Genomic DNA, 20,394 nt, shown 5'->3' on the forward strand with positions numbered 1-20,394 from the left:
GCCACTCAGTCCATGAAACAGGAGAACACAAACAGGTAAAATATTAGAACGAATGTATTTATCACTGGAGTGAACCTGGCTCAAGGTAATTTCTGGTAACTGGAATAAAAAAGCAACTCATTCATTTCTCATTTTTGCCTATCACCCTCCTTTCTCTTCCTTTAATCCCCAATAAAGATAAACTTAATGTTCTAAACACAAACTGTGTAAATCGTTCAGGCTGTCCAGGGGCTTGATTTTTCTCTCTTCTACTGACTTCAAAACCTTGTATGTACCTCAGCTGAGATCACAAAGTCTTATGTAGAGTGGACAACATTTGGGGTTCACAGAGAAGTTAGCCTGTGAAACTTGTATTAAAGAAACATTTTAACTAAATGAGACATCTAAACTAGACATGAGCACAGTTGAGAATCAATATTTATTTAAGACGAAAAAAAGAGAGGCTAGGTGTGCTGGCTAATCTTGCATCGGCTTACTTGTGGGCCTGTGATCAGTGTTATCAGGCAGCTGTACGCCCATGCTTTGTAAAAGGTTCGACGCAGGTCCTGCCAGTCCAGCTTGGGAACTATAGGATTCCAGTATATTTGAAACCAGGTTCAGGTCTACATCCACTGGTGTCATAACAGATCCTCCTGCACCAGAATCTTCCTCATCTGAATTATTACTGATAGTCTGGGATAAAGGTTCCTTATTTATGGAGAGAAAACAAAATCATGGGATAATAGGCCATTAGATTAGATGGTAGTTACAATAAAAACTAAGCAACAATGTAAAACTGAATTCTAAATTAAAAAGGAAATTTCTTATCCTTAATAATAGAAAATAAAAATGAGGTCTAATAAACTTCACAATTTAACACATATATTAATTAGAATTTGGTTCCAAAGATTTTTAACACACTTCTTTCTAGGAAAAGTTTCTATAAATTGGATTTCTTCCCTGTTTTCAAATAGCCCAAGGGAGATAACCAAGACTAAGGAGACATAGCTTGCCTAAGAGTTTTTTGTTTTTTTTTTGACAAAGATCACAAGTAGGCAGAGAGGCAGACAGAGAGAGAGGGGGGAAGCAGGCTCCCCGCTGAGCAGAGAGCCTGATGTGGGGGTCGATCCCAGGACTCTGGGATCATGACCTGAGCTGAAGGCAGAGGCTTTAACCCACTGAGCCACCCAGGTGTCCCTTGCCTAAGAGTTTTAAAAGAGATAGGCAAATACGAACATTAAAAAAAAAAAAAAAAAGAATCTGGGATGCCTAGGTGGCTCATTTGGTTGAGCAACTGCCTTCAGCTCAGGTCATGATCCTGGAGTCCTGAGATCAAGTCCTGCATCAGGCTCCCTGAGCAGTGGGGAGTCGGCATCTCCTTCTGACCCTCCCCTTCTTGTGCTGTTTCTCTCTCTTTCAAATAAATAAATAAATCTTTAAAAAAATAAAATAAAAAATAAATAAATAGAAGAGAATCTAATTTTTTCTCTAAATGAAAGAAACTAATTTCCTTTTTTTCCCCAATGAAAAAACTTCAAGTAAAAACCTGAGGCTCTGTGGACTCAAACCACCAAGAATTTGAATTGTTACTTGAACCTCTGTGGTTTCACAGGTTGGGGAAAGAATGTGAAAGACTGTAGCTTGATTTATAGGCCTTAGTATCTTTGCTATTCAAAGTGCAGCCCAGGAATCAACAGTATGCTGATTATATGCCTGTTAGACATGTAAGATCTCAGGCTTCCCCCTAGACCAACTTAACCTGAATCTACATTTTATTTACTACACTTTAATTTCCTTTTTATTTTATTTAAAGATTTTTTTAAAATTTATTTGACAGATAGAGATCAAAAGTAGGCAGAGAGGCAGAGAGGCAGAGAGAGAGAGGAGGAAGCAGGCTTCCTGCTGAGCAGAGAGCCTGACGAGGGACTCAATCCCAGGACCCCAGGATCATGACCTGAGCTGAAGGCAAAGGCCTTGACCCACTGAGCCACCCAGGTCGCCCTTAATTTCTTTTTTACTTCACTTTTACTTAGATCTTTAGATGGCTCATATACATATTAGTATTTTAGAAACACTGCTTTAGATAAATCTAAGATATGGTTTCTTGGTTTCCATTAGGTTTGGGCAATATTTGAAGTGATTATTGTTTAAATGTGGTTTAGATGATGAAAGCAAGGTGAATAACACTCATTAAGGGCCTTAATATGGATTTCACTGTTGGCTTGTTTAGTTCTCACATTAATTCTACCATTTAAGGATTACTGGTTAATGGATATATATTCACAGTGGAGGCTGAGCTGGACTTCAAACCCTAATCCCCAAGACTCCAGGGTCCACTCTCTTACACAATGTCTCTTAGGTCCAGGTAGGACACTGCTGGTATAAAAACTAGGATAAAAAAATGAGTGGAAGGTGAATTCTTAAATTGGTCCTAAATTAAGAAAACATAGAACAAACACTATTAAGACTTGAAAATAACTTGGATTTATTTAAGATCCTTTCTGTTTTTATTTTTTAAAAAGATTTTATTTACTTATTTGACAGAGATCACAAGTAGGCAGAGAGCCCAATGTGGGGCTCGATCCCAGGACCCTGAGATCATGACCTGAGCCGAAGGCAGAGGCTTAACCCACTGAGCCACCCGGTACCCTCCTTTCTTTTTTTAAAGTCTGTGTAAGCTGTTAGTAGTAGAATGTAACCACAAACCAGTCTGACCACATCGCATGAGTTTTTTTTTTAAATCATAATGGATAACATAGAATAAGTAATATAATAAGCTTATATTTGGGAGAAAGAAGTTAATAATCATTCTATTAGGGAAACATTAGCAATCTTATATTCTTATTTACTTCAAATTAAAAAATCAAATTCATCACCAATAAGAGGATAAAAATTAAAAAAAAAAAAAAACTAAGATAAAATAGTTTTAGCTCTCCTTCATAATACTAAGATATTCAGATAGGGGAAGAGGTTAAACACTCACGTACCATTTGCTTCTGGGTGGTGAAACTTTTGCCAATACTGGTATGTGCCAATTCCTGGTCCATCTGGGCCATGTATGACTTGAGATTATTAAGAGTTCCTTTCACAGATGCATCCTCCTCTGTCTCCTGTGTTTTAAGATCCAAGTCATCATCACTGTCTAAACATTCAAAGTCTTCCTCATCCAGATCATCGGAGTCTGATTCATGAGAACTTGGCCCTACACAGACCCCAACACAGAAAGAGCCACATGGTAATTTTTTCTTCAGTGATTATACCTCTCAAAGAGTTAAATATTATCTGCAGAAAAGGACCAATATACAGAGATAAATTACTTCATAAAACTCTCTTCTGGAAAATGGTAGTGCAGGCAGATATTTGCAGAAAGGTACACAGGCTGAGCTGAAAAATATAGCTTTATTTTTTTATTATGAATTTGATTACTAAAATTTTTTACTTAAAAAACTTAAAAGCTACAGAATACATGAATATATTTTGATATAAATATTCAAGCCATATGGAGTTGTTATTGTCTCACTTCTCACTCTCTTCCCAGAGTTAAGCATCTTTTAATAGTTTGGTGGGTACCCAGCCTTTATGCAGTTCTGTACATACGTATAAAAACATAAGGGTGTATATATATGTATATACACACACACACATCGAACCATGTTTGCTTTTCCACTTATTTATATGTCATGCAAGTCCTTCTTTGTGAAAACATATAGATGGACCTCATTCTTTCTTAAGATTGCATAATATTTCATAATACGGTTGTACTATTATTTATTTTTTATTTTTTAAAAGATTTTATTTATTTATTTGACAGACAGAGATCACAAGTAGGCAGAGAAGCAGGCAGAGAGAGAGAGGGGTGGGGGAAGCAGGTTCCCCGCTGAGCAGAGAGCCCGATGTGGGGCTCGATCCCAGGACCCTGGGATCATGACCATAGCTGAAGGCAGAGGCTTAACCCACTGAGCCACCCAGGCGCCCCCTATAATTTATTTAACCATTTCCTTCTTCATGGGTATTTAGGATGTTCTACTTTTTTCTACTACAATGCTATAATCACCATTTTAGCACATATGTGTCTTTTTCATAGAGAAAATTCCTGGAAGCGAAATAACTAAGTCAAAGGTTATAAACTTTCTAGAGTTCCAAACTACCTTGTGAAAGACATCTTATACTTCCACGCTCACAGTTTGATAGTACCCATTTCTTCAACCCTTTGAGAAAACTGGGTATTGTCAATATTTTAAATCTTTGGCAATATGATAGGCAAAAAAATAAGTTCTTATTTTGTATTGTGTATTTACTTACTAGAAACAGTTAAGTATTTTCAAATATTTATTTGTCTATATTTCTTCCTCAAGGCATTGCCTGCTTATATCCTTTGTTGATTTTTAAAATCGGGCTATTTGTATTATTAGTGTTAAGTACCGTAAGTCTAAAAGAGAAAAAACAGTGTAACATGGAAGCCAAGGTAAAACCATCTCTAGCCACACAGCATTCATTCATTCAACAAATATTCAAAGAGCAGCTACTATGTCAGGCACTGAGCTAAGTATCCTCTACAAAATCATTCAACTGCACAGAAGTTCATGGTTGAAAGCAATTCAAAATAATCAAGAGAAAGCAAATACTTTGATTTCCAAGAGACCCAATGCTCTAGTACTCTAGCAACAGCCTTGCTACTTACAGTTTCAAAATGAAAATAAACATCACACTGTAACTTACCTAAAATCTTGTCAAAATAATTTAAAAAAGAGTCTGCATCAAAAGTGATTGGAGCCTCAGAAGGTTCTCTGTAAAGATTAAAGGAGAAAGACCATTTATCTTGAACACAACTCTCTGGAACTTTCTTTTTTAAAGCAGTGCCATTCTTAGGAAAACTACCAGAGATATGATCTCAAAATAAGTGCAGCAAGAAAAACTAGTTTAAATGGTCTTGCAGGGCAAAAGAAATGGGAAAGACTGATGAAATAAGAGTAAAAGGTGCCTGGGTGGCTCAGTTGGTTAAGCATCTGCCTTTGGCTTAGGTCATGATCCCAGGGTCCTGGGAAAAGGTCCCTCGTCTGGCTCCATGATCAGCAGGGAGTCTCCTTCTCCCTCTGCTTTTCCCTCACCTCTTGTGCTCACGATCTGCCCCGCTCTTGCAAAAATAAATAAAATCTTAAAAAAAAAAAAAAAAGAAACAAAAGTAAAAATTTCACTTTGTTTATGCACATTTAGCTTATGCTGATTTAGAGACCTACCCACCCTGCACCTCCCACAAGATAGACAGACAGATAGATAGATAGCATTAGCAGAAGAAATCACATCTCTGAGTTAATTTAAAAATAAAGTCTGTTTCTTTAGGAACTAAACTTTTAAAAGAAAGAACATACTTTCTCTTATCTCTGCTTTCTTTCTTTTTTTTTTTAAGCTAGCTCTATGCTCAGGGTGCAGCCCAACATGGGGCTTGAACTCATAATCCTGAAATCAAGACCTAAGCTGAGATAAAGAGTCAGAGGCTTAGCTGAGTGAGCCACCCAGGCATCTCCACACCCCCTTATCTTTGGTTTCTTTCTTTTTTTTTTTTTTTAACATTATATTTATTTATTTGACAGAGAGAGACACAGTGAGAGAGGGAGCATAAGCAGGGGGAGTGGAAGAGGGAGAAGCAGGCTTCTTGCAGAGCAGGAAGCTCAATCCCAAGACCCTGGGATCATTACTTGAGCCAAAGGCAGACACTTAATGACTGCGCCACTCAGGCGCTCCTTATCTCTGCTTTCTTAAAAAGAACACTGAACATGAATTTTAATCTTCTCATGAGGCTCAAGAGCATCAACACAAATAAAGATATATTTGCTGTACAACTGGCAATTCCAAATACCTTATTTTCCTATTACTTGCCAAATGTAACTTCCCATTTCTTCTGTTATTATTTCTTCCTCTGATAAACTCTTTTATCCCCCTCTTTTGAATGTGAAGCTTCCCATCGGCTTGGGGCTGGCAGACTGATTGGAAGTATGGGTTTGCTGAGAGCTAGATGTTAAGAATCCATAAGGTTCTGAGTAAAAGTTTAAAGAATAAAATACACAATTTCCTTACACAGCTCTGGGATGGACATTTTTAGATCTGTTGAGTAGTCTCTCTGACTCACTTTAAGAATTGCAAAGAATCAGGCTATTAGAAATACAACTCCAGATAAATTATCATGGTACTAGGCAGTAAAAGAGGGAAACACAGCAGTACAAATCATTTACTGAAAAGAAAAACAAGAGTGGAAATGGCAATGACTAGATGACTTCAACATGTGCATTCTAGCTACTCAGATATTTATACTCTAACACAAATTACCGAGGCAGCTCTGCTCCTTTGTGGGTTGAGACTTTGGAAATGAAAGCTTTCATGCTTTCTGAGACTTGACTTAAGTCATAATTCTCTTCCTCCTTGGAAATTGGCTCAGCATCTTTTTTGCCAGCAGCTTCCTGCAGCAGCTGGTCCAGCTGATCTGGTGAGAGATCTAACCACTGGTCATCTGAAAAAGAAAACATGACACGGCCATACCACACTGAACATGGCAGGTACTCTCAGAAGAGGGCCTTGTGAGACTTAGTGGAATATTTTCATTTTTCCTAACCCTTCTGCTCTCTCTTGGTCCACCACTTACCATCTTCTGGGGGAAGATTAGATTCTTCCTTCTTAAGCTCTTCTATATCAAATGGTATGGTCTGTAATAAGGTTAAGATTTCTTCACCTGGGCTCATAGCAAGAGAACTATAAAAAAAATAAAAAACATGGGGATATTTTTATAAGACAGCTCAGAAAAATAATCACAAAAAAATAGTATTTTAAAGCGGGAGGAATAATCTAGTCTAATTTGTTTTTAAACAGTTGTTTTTTTGTTTTTGTTTTTTTTAAAGATTTTATATTATTTATTCGACAGAGAGAGAGAGATCACAAGTAGGCAGAGAGGCAGGCAGAGAGAGAGGGGAGGAAGCAGGCTCCCCGCGGAGCAGAGAGCCCGCTCGATCCCAGGACCCCGAGAGCACGACCCGAGCCGAAGGCAGAGGCCCTAACCCACTGAGCCACCCAGGCGCCCCTTAAACAATTGTTTTATAGACCCCCTTTTTCTTAAAATTTTACCAGGAACTCTAAAATGTAAAAGAGCTCAAAGAAAAACTGTTTTGTACAGCAAAGGAAACTATCAACAAACTGAAAAGGCAACCTACCGAATGCGAGAAAATATTTGCAAAAGCATACATCTGATAAAGGGTTAATATCCAAAACAGATAAAGAACTCACACAACTTGATAGTAAACAAAAAATGTGATTTACTTTTTAAAATTTATATTCAATTAGCCAACATATATTACATCATTAGTTTCTGATGTAGTGTTCAATGATTCATCAGTTAAAAACAATCTGATTTAAAAATGGGCAGAGGACCTGAATACAAGATGTACAAATGGCCAATAGGCACATGAAAAGGTGCTCAACATCACTCTTCATCAGGAAAATGCAGATCAAAATCACCATGAGATACCACCTCACACCAGTCACAATGGCTATTACCAAAAAGACAAGACAGTTGGTAAGGATGTGGAGAAAAGGGAACCCTTGTGCATTGGTGGGAAAAATGGGTGCAACCAGTATGAAAAACAGTATGGAGATTCCTCAAAAAATTAAAAACAGAACTACCATCTGACCCAGCAATTCTACTTCTGGGTGTGTATATATATATATATATACATATAAAGGAAAAGAAAACAGGATATTGAAGAGATGCCTGCAACTCCCTTCTCTGCAACATCACTCACAATAGCTAAAGACATGGAAACCACCTCAGGGCCCACCAGTGGATGACTGGATAAAGGAGATGTACATAATTAATATAATAATAATAAATAATAATAATCAATATAATTATATTACAAATACATATAATATATACAAATGTATTATTCAGAGAAATATATGTGAGAAAGAAGGATAAAGAAGAAAATGAGAAAGAAGGATTCCAATATGCTAATGGAATAAACCAGAGAATGACAAACACTGCATGGTATCACACGTATGTGGAATGTCAAAAAAAAAAAAAAATTAACCTCATAGAAACAGAGTGTAGAAAAGAGAATGCCAGGGGTTAGGGAGTGAGGGAAATAAGGAGGGGCTGGTAAAAGGGTACAGAGTTTCCGAATACCATCTAAGGATCTAATGTAAAATATGGTCACTATTACACTGTAACATATAAATGAAATCTGCTCAGAGAGTAGAATTTTAATGTTCAAATTGCGCCACCAAAAAGATAAATATGTGACGTGATGGAACTGCCAATTAACTAGATCTCTTCACATGTGCAAATATCAAATCACCATGATGTACTCTTTAAATAGCTTACAAGTCTGTTCCTCAAATTATTTTTCAGTAAAGCTGAGAAAGAAAAACTGCTTTGACTGAAATGGGAGTTTGGAAGCTCAGAGGTATATCCATTTCAGCTTTGCCTTTGGTTCTGCAGCAGAAAGCACGGAAGACAATTATGAAGATGCTGACAGTACAGCTCTTTCAATTTATAGATAGCATACATACGAGGAAAAGAAAACCCAGAAGAAAGTATGAACTAAAATTAATATTGCATGTATGAAATGCTAGGTTAGCACTTTATTTTATTTTTTAAAAAGATTTTTATTGATTTACTTGACGGAAAGAGAGAGAGCACAGCCGGGGGGAGCAGCAGGTAGGGGGAGATGGAGAAGCAGGCTCGTCCTGAGTAGGGAGCCCGATGGAGGGCTTGGTTCCAGGACCCTGGGATCATGACCCGAGCCGAAGGCAGACACTGAAACGACTGAGCCACCCAGGCGCTCCTAGGCTAACCCTTTAAACAGTTTCTTATTCAGTTCTCTAATTACTATTATGAGGTAATAATCCTGGTTACAGATGAGAAAACCAGAGCTCAGTGAAGTTCTATAACGTCTGAAAGGTCACTGAGTTAGAGCAAAGTTTTGAAATCAAGTGTTCAGATACTAACTTATGATCCTCCAACAACAAACTGATGAAGAAATACACACAGAGATATTATCTGTACGATGAGTATGTTATTTTATTTTATTATTATTTTTTAAAATATTTATTTATTTGCCAGAGAGAGAGAGAAAACAGAAGCAGGGGGAGCGGCAGGCAGAGAGACAGGCAGACTCCCTGCTGAGCAGGGAGCCTGATGCGGGACTCAATCCCAGGACCCCTAGGTCATGACCTGAGCCAAAGGCAGATGCTTAACCAACTGAGCCACCCAGGCATCCCAAGCATGTTATTTTATGAAGGCAATGTGACCTGTGTAACTGATGGAAACCTGTCTGATCTATTTAGAATGGAGCAAATCAAGTTATGGAATGGACTTACATTCATTTAAATAAAGATTTGCATACCTTGCTAAATCGTGTAGGTGACAGGAAATTATCCCTGCTACATATTATGCAAATATTACTAGGAGAGAAAAAGAAATACACAAGTAACTGTAATAAATTACACAGTATAAAATCATATCTATCTTATAGAGAGAAAGAGAAGAGAGAGAATATAAGCAGGGAGAGGGGCAGAGGAAAAGGGAGAGAGAGAGAATCTCGAGCAGACCACCTGCTGTGTGCAGGGCTCAATCTCATGACCCTGAGATCATGACCTAAGCTGAAATCAAGAGTTGGACCAAATGCTATGAAGAATCACAGGAGAAGGTAATTAATTACAGTAACTACAGAAAAGTTAAAAAGAAATGATAAAGACAATGGAAGTAGTTGAGTTAGGCCTTAAAGAATGGGGTGGGGGGCCTGGGTGGTTCGGTCAGTTGGTTAAGTGTCCAACTCTTGATTTCAGCTGAGGTCATGATCTCAGGGTCCTGAGATTGAGCCCTGCACTTAGCAGGGAGTCTAGTTGAGATTCTCTCTCTCCCTCTGCCCCCTTCCCTGCTCACACAGGCTCTCTTTCTCTCTCCAAAATAAAGCTTTTTTTAAAAAATGGGGAAGATGTTTTCTTGAGACTTTATTTATTTTGAGAAACAGCAAGTCCATGAGCAGAGGGAGGGGCAGAGGTAGAGAGGAGGAAGCAGACTCCCACTGAGCAAGAAGCCCAATGTGAGGTTCAATCCCAGGACCCTGGGATCATGACCTGAGCCCAAGGCAGACACTTAACCAACTGAGCCACCCAGGCATCCAGAATGGGGAAGATTCTGACAAGTAAGATAGGGTAGAGGAATTTCAGGCAAAGGAGAAAATGAGCATTTGTATAAAGGCAAAGAAGTGAGGAACATGTTCACAAAGCAAATGGTGTTCAGTCTGGCAAAAGCATCGAAGATGAAGCTGAACAGATGGACAGGGATGAGAGCACAGTGAGCCTGAAATGGCTAAGTTTGGACTCAATGAAATAAGCAGTGGGTGATCACTGATGGCTTCTTTTTTATTTTTAATTTTTGTTTTAAGAGATTTAAATAATACAGACAAGTCCAAAAGATACAGCAGAAAAAAAAGATGATACAACAAATGTCCACATCCTACCACTTAGAATTTTAATATTGCTATACTTACTTCTAGTCTAAAGGTATGACTGATTAGCCTTAACACAAAAAATTAAACAAGTAACATATGCCCATACTTTAAAAATTTATAGATAAAGCTAGTATTTTTCCTTTGATGACCAACACTATCAGTTCCAGTCCATTTCATTATTACCCAGAGGTGACTGCTCCCACAAATAGTCCTTCTGGTTCACTGAACATGTGTGTGCGTGTGCACACGTGCATGTATTTATTATATTTGTTGTTTGTTCTCTTTCCCTGGAATTTTATTCCCCCCAGATACCCATATGCCTCATTCCCTCACTTCATTTATATCTCTTCTCAAACAGAACCTCCTTGGAAAGGCCTCCTTGACCAACTTATTAGCAGTCTAGGGGTGCCCGGGTATCTCAGTTGGGCGCACCGACTCTTGGTCTTCGCTCAGATCATGATCTTAGGTTCATGGAACTGAGCCCTGCATCAGGATCCGTGCCTATACCTCTCTCTCATACGCTGTTTTCTATTCAAAGCACTTACCACCGTCTAAGATCATATAGTGGTTTACTGTCTTTCTCCTACACTAGCATGTAAGCTCCATAAGGACAGGGACACTTTGGGTGCATTTGTTTTATTCCCAGTACCTGGAATTGGGCCTGGCACATAGGAGATACTCAATAAATATTTGTTGAACAAATGAATATAGATGTATCTGTTAATAATACATGACATTCAATCGGAGAAAGACAACTATCATAGGATCTCCCTGATATGAGGAAGTGGAGATGCAATGTGGGGGGCTTGGGGGTAGGAGAAGACTAAATGAAACAAGATGGGATGAGGAGGGAGACAAACCATAAGAGACTCTTAATGTCACAAAACAAACCGAGGGGAGCCAGTGTGGGGGGAGAGAGGGGGAGGGAGAGGGTGGTGGGGTTATGGTCACTGGGGAGGGTATGTGCTATGGTGAGTGCTGTGAACTGTGTAAACCTGGCGATTCACAGACCTGTACCCCTGGGGCTAATAATACATTATATGTTTATAAAAAAATTAAAAAAATAACACATGACATTTTGTGTCCTAAACATTTTTATATGTATAAGCATCCATACTCTACATATTTACAACTTGCCTTTTTCAATCAACATGTTTTCAAAATCCATTTATTTAGATCAGTGGTTTTCAACTGGGGACAGTTTTGCCCCCAGAGGACATCTGATAATGTCTGGCCATATTTTTGGTTGTCACAACTGGGGGTGGGGTAGAGTGCTACTGGCATTTATTGGGTAGAAGTCAGGGATGTGGCTAAACAACATATAATACACAGAGCAGTCCCCCACAACAAAGAATTATCTGGTCCAAAATGTCAACAATGCCAAGGCTGAGAAATCCTGGATTAGACTTATGTACATTTAGCTAATCTCTGGTTAACTAATGGATAGTAATCCATCATATAAATACAACGTAATTCATTTATCTATTATTGATGGACACTAACACATTGTTCAGTTTTTCACTATTACAATCTCTAATAATTTTTAGGAGAGTGATTGAAGATGATTGAAGCATATTTCAAGCAGATTCTCTTGGGTCTAATGGTTGCATTGGAAGTGAAGAGTTGCTAGCAGTTGGAAAACAAATTTAGGTATTGCCAGAGTAAGAAATAAGTGAGAGGGAAAAGAAAAAAAAAAAGAAACAAGTAATTAGAGTAGCTACTTAGAGTAAAAAAGAAAAATGCAAGACACAAGTAGTAATAAAAAGGATCAAGAGACTGGATCCAAGGAGAGCCAGGAAGTTTAGGTGATAAGGAGGACGGCAGTACTTTAAAGAGAGTGGGAAACAGTCTGCGATACTAATCCAGGTTTTTTTGTTTTTTTGTTTTTTTTAAGAAATCACATCATCACAATTTTAATTGCATATGTTTTCTTTTTTTTAGTCAATTAAAACAACCATTTTATATTATTCTTATTTTTATTAACATATAATGTATTATTTGTTTCAGGGGTACAAATAAGACTGTGAATCATCAGTCCTACACAATTCACAGCTATGGTGAGTGCTGTGAATCAATCCAGGTATTTAAAAAAAAAAAAAAACAAATACACCGGGAATTCAAAAACAGGTCTGGAGGGAGTTTTGAGTTTGGTTTTAAACTGTTCAGAAGTTATCCTGGTTTGGGAATGGGAGTCTCTTTTGTAACACTCTAAAATTTTGGAGATGTAGGAGCACCTGGGTGGCTCAGAGGGTTAAAGCCTCTGCTTTCGGTTCAGGTCATGATCCCAGGGGTCCTAGGATCGAGCCCCACATTGGGCTCTCTGCACAGCGGGGAGCCTGCTTCCTCCTGTCTCTGCCTGCCTCTCTGCCTACTTGTGATCTCGGTCTGTCAAATAAATGAATAAATAAATCTTAAAAAAAAAAAAAAGAAAAGAAAGAATCTGCCTTCAGCTCGGGTCATGATCCCAGGGTCCTGGAATCGAGCTTAGCGGGAAGCCTGCTTCTCCCTCTCCCTCTGCCTGCCGCTCCCCCTGCTTGTGCTCTCTGTCAAATAAAATAAAATAAAATAAAATGTTGGACATATAAGCTACTTAAATTCTTTCTCCAGTAGAAAAAATGTGGTAAATTATATCTATTTACTGAAATATTATGCAGCTCCTTAACAATTATGCTTATAAAGACTTTTTAACGTCATGGGAAAAGGTGAGGTAATAATGAGTAAAAATTACGGACAGGATACAAAATTTTTGTATGATATAAAAATGTTTTAAAAATAACTAGATGAATATGGGGGGGAAATCATGGAAGGCAGTAGAGCAAAATGATAATAGTAGTTGACTTTCTGGTATGAATTTTTCCTTACTACATCTTTCCATATTTGCTATAATGAGTGAATGTTATTTTGTAACAACAATGAATTTATTTTAAGGCTTTATTAGAGAGAGAGAGCGAGTAAGAGAGAGAGCATGAGCTCTGGGGGAGAGGGAGAAGCAGGGTCCCCACCAAGCAGGGAGCCCGACATGGGGCTTGACCCCAGGACCCTGAAATCATGACCTGTGAGGAAGGTAGACACTTAACCGACCAAGCCCCCCAGGCGCCCTACGAACTTCATTATTTCAAAAGGACTACCCAACCACCAATCTATCTTGTTTTGTGCCAGGAGCCCTAACTCTCCTACACGAGTCTCTCTTAATTTCTTGACATCTCTTTAACCCGTCTGGTAAGGTAACACTTCTCCACAAGCAGAGTGGCCCTTTGAGGCAGATGGGAATCATCTAGGGGAGATTCTCCTAACCATGATGGCCACCTCTTTTAGTCTCCTTTCCCAAGTTTTCTGAAATGATACCCTGAGAAAGAATCCTTTTACCACCAATTATTGCCATAAAACTGATGGGAGTGCAAAGGCACAGGCAGACAGTTCTGAGAGTAAGGACTGCTGAAAGTCATTTATCTCACAGACAACTGAGGTTAGAGTTCTCTCAGCATCGACCTTGCTTCACCAGTCCTCAAAGAACATTCCATTACACAAATAAGTGATGTTTGTGACGCAAGCAAAATGACTAGAGTTCAAAACCAGTAAGTTTAACTTGGAAAAAAAAAAAGTCCAAAAACAAAATGAAAAACACACACAACTTGGGATCTTTTAACCATAATATATACAAAGGTATTCTCTCATGTTATTTAACAGCTTTGAGTACCTCAAATTCAATTCTGTACACACAAATTGAAGTTTTTCCCATACTCAAATTCTGACCTTTGATTCCTGAGCTCAATAAGACTGAGATTTTCTGCTAGAGCTCTATTTTTTCCTTAGCGCTGCACTGACTAGGAAGTGACCTCGGGGGACAACTCAGATAATGTGGACCACCATCTACTGTGATCTTCTTTTAAGGGTCCTATTTCCTTCAATTTTTGCCTTATTTGTTGTTCTATTGTGTCTTCAAATAACTGTTTCTTATAGTCTCACCAAAGTTTATAATTACCGTTGGCAGGGGTTACTTAGATATGTTATGCCACCATTATGAGACCTCGATTTTATTAAATTTTAAAGAGGGGTGCCACTTCCTCCCAATCTTGTGCTCATTTCTTTCTTCCCCCAGGAAATGTATGGCAGGTCAGAATGAGATATGATTTGAAAGAGGAATATGTGCTTTATCCTGTGGTTCAGACCTACCTAAAAGTAGCCAGACTCAGCCAAGGGCTCCTATAGGAATTAAGCATATGCTCATTATCAGACTGCCTGAGTTCAAATCCTGTATCTGTCACTTATTAGCTGTGTGACCTTTGGCAAACTACTTAATCTCTCTTGGCTTCAGCTTCTCTGCTGTAAACAGGGGACAATAATCATATTTCATAGGACTGTAAGAGAGATATAACAAATTAAAGTGGCCTATACATTATAATTACCAATAAATGTTAGCCATTAGATGATGACGACGATGATGACAGGTGCCAGACCCAGTGATCTGTAGCAAAATCTCCTCTCCCCCAATTCAGCCCCTTCAGCAATCATGATCCTGCCATTAACTCTTCAAATACGGCAACTCCAACTTCTACAACTATCTCAAGAGTGAGGAACTCCTTAACTTCCAGCAGGTCACCACTCTGCTGCCCTGGTTACATAGTGAGGAACTCACCTTTCTGATCGGTTTACTGACAGTTGGAAGTAGTTCTTTGCCATTTCTAGCCTTGTCTGGTACTCAGCAGAACCTTCTATCAGTCCCTTTAAAAAAAAAAAAAAAGGCCTATCAGAACGTTATTTACATGCTATCATTAAAGTAATTTGCTCACCAGCAATTTTCAGGGAGGCAGGGTGTGATACATTGTTCAGGAATCATGAGGCTTGAGTCCAATCTCTGTTTTGTCACTAATGTACCTTTTTGGGCTCTAGTTTCTTCAAATAAGGGCACTCGGCTATATGTAGTAGTTCCTAATTCTTTTCACCATTAAGGACCTCTTTCCAATTTGGAAGATTTTCTACCATTTTCTAATATTTAATTAGTTATTAAGAAATAATTTATTAGTAATTAATTTATAAAACAAAGTACAAACAGACCCCAAAATAGCATAATCCCACTTTAACTACCACTTCTGCTTTTCACATGTATGTTTATTTTGGCATTCGTACTTAGTATTTTATATTCTTTCAAAAATAGACTATAATATCATAAGCACCTTTCCATATTGCTACAGCATTTGTATCACCATGTTTTAAAAAATTTTAATTCCAATACGGTTAGCCTACAGTGTTCTATTAGCTTCAGGGATACAATATAGTGAATCAACAATTCTGTACATTACTCAGTGTTCATCACAGTAAGTGTGCTCTTAATTCCCTGTCACCTATTTCACCTATCCCCCCACCTTCCCTCTGGTAACCATCAGTTTGCTCTCTATTAGTTAAGTGTACATTTTTTGCCTTTTTCCTTTGTTCATTTGGTTTGTTGAATTCCACATGAGTGAAATTATATGGTATTTGTCTTTCTCTGACTTTTTTCACTTAGCATTTTACCCTCTAGATCCATCTATGTTGTTGTAAATGGCAAGATTTAATTTTTTATGGCTGAGTCATATATATAAATATCTGTATCTCTATCTATCTATCTATATATACATATCACATCTCCTTTACCTATCCATCTCTTGATGGGACACCTGGGTTGCTTTCCTTGGCTATAAATAATATTGGCTTTAAATAATGCTGCAATAAACATAGGAATGCATGTATCCCTTTGAATTAGTGTTTTCATTTTCTTGGGTAAATAACCAGTAGTGGAATTACTGGATCATATAATTCAACTTTTAATTTTTTGAGAAATATCCACACTGGCTGCACCAGTTTGCATTCCCACCAATAGTGCACAAGGGTTCCTTTCTCTCCATATCCTCATCAACACCTGTTTCTTTTTTTTTTTTTTAACACTTGTTGCTTCTTATGTTTTAGATTTTAGCCATTCTGAGAGACGTGAGGTGTTATTGTTATTTTGATTTGCATTTCTCTGAAGATAAGTAATGTTGAGCATCTTTTCATGTATCTGTTGGCCATTGGCCTGTCTTCTTTGAAGAAATGTCTGTTCCTGTATCATTATATTCTTAATGAATTTTTCTACTTCTTGGATGTTTCCTTAAAATACATCATTCAAGGGGCGCCTGGGTGGCTCAGTGGGTTAGGCCACTGCCTTCGGCTCAGGTCATGATCTCGGGGTCCTGGGGTCGAGCCCCGCATCGGGCTCTCTGCTCAGCGGGGAGCCTGCTTCCTCCTCTCTCTCTCTGCCTGCCTCTCTGCCTGCTTGTGATCTCTCTCTGTCAAATAAATTAAAAAAAAAAAAAATACATCATTCAAATTAAAGGTTCTGAGTTTGAACCTTTGAACCTTTCTATAGCTCCTAGAACACATTAGCAACTTATTTTCCAGTTAAAGTTCTATCAATTTGCCACATTATGGCAGTGAATAGGAGTATTAACTTCACTACACCTTCAATAGCACTAAATATCATACAGATCCTTTTTCACATATGTGAAAAAGTATTATTGTGTTCAGACGTATAGACTTACTACTTGTGAGAGTGAATATTTTAAGAAAAATGTGCTAGTTGTCTTTTCATAATTTTTTTTTCAAGATTTTACTTATTTATTTGAGAGAGAGAGAGGGGAAGAAGGCTCCCCGCTGAGCAGAGAGCCTGATGTGGGTCTCGATCCCAGGACCCTGAGATCATGACCTGAGCCGGAGGCAGAGGTTTAACCCACTGAGCCACCCAGGCACCCCTCTTTCTGTAATTTTTTAAATCTATGTCTTTGTTCATTTTTCTGTTTGGTGTCTTCATGTTTGCCTTATGATTTGCCAAAGTTGTTCTTTAGATACAAACAACTTTCAGCATTCTATATAAATGTTAGTAATTTTTCTAAAATACTGAAAACAGTTCATAGCCACCCCCTCATTAACACTGAATTAGAATGGTCCTTTTTAACTCTCACTTCTATAATCATGTTACACATTAAATATGGACCATAGGACTCTAATGCACCAGCTTGATTTTCCCTGGATTGTACAATTTTACAAATGCTTTGCAAGTCCTACCTTAAAGTAATCATTCTTTTTCAGACTTTCAAGGAAGCCAGCCCAGAGTGGTGAGGGAGTCATGAAGGATTTCTTGGAGTCAGAAAAATGTGGGCTAAATTTGGAGCATAAGATCTCAAATCCATGAGCCTAGATGGAATAGACAGAATTTTCATTGTTAAGTTACTTTCTTTCCATTCGGCCACACTTAAGATCTAGGTGACTGGACATATGGGCATATGGACATTTATAACACTTTGAATTTTATGAAAAATCTGACTATTTCCAAGTTTTTCAATATCTATAGATTACTAAAAATTATAAAGGGAAAGCAAATAATATTCTTGTCCTCCTCAAAGAGATTTCTTTTCTTGCTGATTACAAAACCAGAAATTTAAACTCTCTTGTTTGCTTAAAAAAAGGCATTTAAAAGGTTTCTTGTCTAACAGAAATTATAAATGAGTTCAGCAAGGTCTTAAACATGGAAAGGGAAGGAAGGGAATCACTTCATTTTAATTGTCCTTGGACTAAAAAATATAAGGAATGAGCAAAATAAGTCAGACAGGGAGATTTCCTGATCACTCTAGAGAAAACTACTATTATCAATTTCTTGCATATCTTTTCAGAAGTAATGTATGCATTCAAGCAGATGTGTAGTCTGCGTCTGTATATCCTACTGCATCCTTTTGGTCATTAAATGGCAACATACACTGCTCTAAACCTTGCTTTTTCACTAAGGTATATGCCTTGGAGATCATTTTATATGATCATACAAAGTTAACCATTTCACTGCATAGGCAGACCATAATTTAACTATTCCCCTACCAATAGGCATTACGGTGGTTTCCAATCTTTACTACTACAAATAATGCTGTCATGAGTACCCTCATACATCTTTATACACATTTAAAATATACAGAGGATAAATATCTAGAAGTTAAAATGCTGAGCAGAAGGGTTTGTGCATTTATTTACTGATGGATATTCAAAATTTTTATAAGAGACTGAATCAACTCACACTCCCATCAATGATGTTTTAGAATATCTCCTTCTATATACATTTTCATCAATCCAATATATATTATCAAACTTTCTGATATTTGCCAAATGGTAGAAAACAGTTTTATAGCTTTAAGTTGCATTACTTTTATTATGAGCAAGGGCTAACATTTTTCTTATGTTTAGATTAAAAATCATTTGCATTTCCTTTCCTGTGGACTCTGTTCAGTTTCTGAACATTTTTTATTAATATTTTTTTCATATTGACTTATAGGAACTCTATATATTAAAGAAATTAGCTCTTTGTAATCTAAATTGCAAATGTAATACTTTCTTCAGGTTTACTATCTTTTGACTTTAGTTATAGGGTTTTTCTTTCCCCCATAGAAAAGCTTAATTTTTTTTTTTTTTAAAAGGGGGAGTAGTAGGAGAGAGAGAGGAAGAGAGAGAATTTTAAGCAACCCTGAGATTATGACCTAGCTAAAAGCATAGTTGGATGCTTAACTGACTGAGACACCCAGGTGCCCCAGAAATGTTTAATCTTTAATAATCAAATTTATCAGTCTTTTTATTTTTAATAGCTTCAAGTTTTAAGTCATGCTTAAAAAGGTCTTTCCTATTCAGATTATCAAATCTCCTATGTTTTCTTTCAGATTTTATGGTTTCAATGTTCTCTTTTAAGTATTTGGTTCACCTGGAATTTATTTTGGGATAGGTGTGAGGAAATCAACTTTTAATTTTTCAGACAGCTTCACAGCTCTTCTATTATCATTAACTGAATACCCCATTTTTCTGTCTTGTTTAAGATGCCACATTTTACTACATTCTCACAAAAGTAAGGTATATTTCTAGACTTCCTTTGCTGTACCACTACTCCATTAAGAGCCCTTTTACCTAATGGAAGAATATAAAATTGTATGGTTCATTACCAACTTCATGCCCAATTCATGGGCTCGATACTGGGGATGAGATGGAGGAGGCATCTTGTATCCACTCCGCCGGTCTGGCACAAACCTTTGTTGTACCAACTGTGCATACAGACATTTAGTGAAAGTCACCTAGACATTGGAACACAAAATACATGAGTCTTCCTGAAAAGTAAAAATTTGACCATCATTTCACAGTTCATAATTTTATTTATGAGCTTGTATTCGTAAGAAATGCAAAGATCTAACCTATTCACTGCCAACATTTTTTATTAACAGCTTTACTGAGATATAGTTCACATGCCACAAAACCAACCTTACTGTCTACTTTTTAGTAATCACTAATGGAATTCTTCTCATTATTTACATTATATGGCAATTTGGGTGGATAGAAGATAAAGAATAATTCTCAAGTCTCTGGAAGAAATGAAATGTCTTATTCTTAAGAAGAAAAGAAAATAGGAAAAATATGGTCAGAAACTATCTAAGAAACATTTAGATATAAAATAGGAAATGAAGTCTCTTGAAATCTTCCTCCATGGATGGGAGAAAAGAAAAGAGAAAAAAAGTATATTAACTTGCCATGAGGAAATAGAATTATTTCCAGTTTTTTCTACTGCATAATTAGAATGTGTTTTACTCTCTTTCCAGTGATAGAAACTTAATGACCAAGAGAGCTATCTTACCGATGTCATTATTCGTGTTTCAGGCAAGAAAGTCTTGAAAACACGACAGGCTCTCAGGTCAATGGGGTCCCGTAGGTAAAATGCCTGGACTCCTGCAGCCACCAATCTGGGGCGCTGCTTTAACACTGCTACAATGCCAGCTGGAAGGAAGCAGTGTGCGCGATGAAGAGAGGCTTGAATTTTTTCTGGGTATCTGTGACAGGCAACATATCATTTTTATTTTTATTTATTTATTTATTTATTAAA

The 20,394-nt window shown here is 37.5% G+C and overlaps 1 protein-coding gene across 1 annotated transcript in view; it reads right to left on the reverse strand.

Moving 5' to 3' along the window:
* Positions 1 to 41: 41 nt before the first annotated feature.
* The window catches only part of LOC111144802 (ecdysoneless cell cycle regulator), a 30,064-nt gene continuing 9,711 nt past the window's right edge, over positions 42 to 20,394 (reverse strand). Inside the window, exons 6-14 of the mRNA XM_022499287.1 lie at positions 20,149 to 20,341; positions 19,466 to 19,594; positions 17,559 to 17,687; positions 15,118 to 15,203; positions 6,617 to 6,723; positions 6,304 to 6,484; positions 4,699 to 4,766; positions 2,967 to 3,181; positions 42 to 687 (exon numbers count right to left, since the gene is read on the reverse strand). Of these exons, the coding sequence (XP_022354995.1) occupies positions 457 to 687; positions 2,967 to 3,181; positions 4,699 to 4,766; positions 6,304 to 6,484; positions 6,617 to 6,723; positions 15,118 to 15,203; positions 17,559 to 17,687; positions 19,466 to 19,594; positions 20,149 to 20,341 (1,339 nt within the window). The 3' untranslated portion in view covers positions 42 to 456. The remainder of the gene's footprint in view (positions 688 to 2,966; positions 3,182 to 4,698; positions 4,767 to 6,303; positions 6,485 to 6,616; positions 6,724 to 15,117; positions 15,204 to 17,558; positions 17,688 to 19,465; positions 19,595 to 20,148; positions 20,342 to 20,394) is intronic.

This window comes from Enhydra lutris, unplaced genomic scaffold, assembly GCF_002288905.1.
Source record: "Enhydra lutris kenyoni isolate GAN:26980312 unplaced genomic scaffold, ASM228890v2 scaffoldscaffold12, whole genome shotgun sequence".
Classification (NCBI taxonomy): Eukaryota; Metazoa; Chordata; class Mammalia; order Carnivora; family Mustelidae; genus Enhydra; species Enhydra lutris.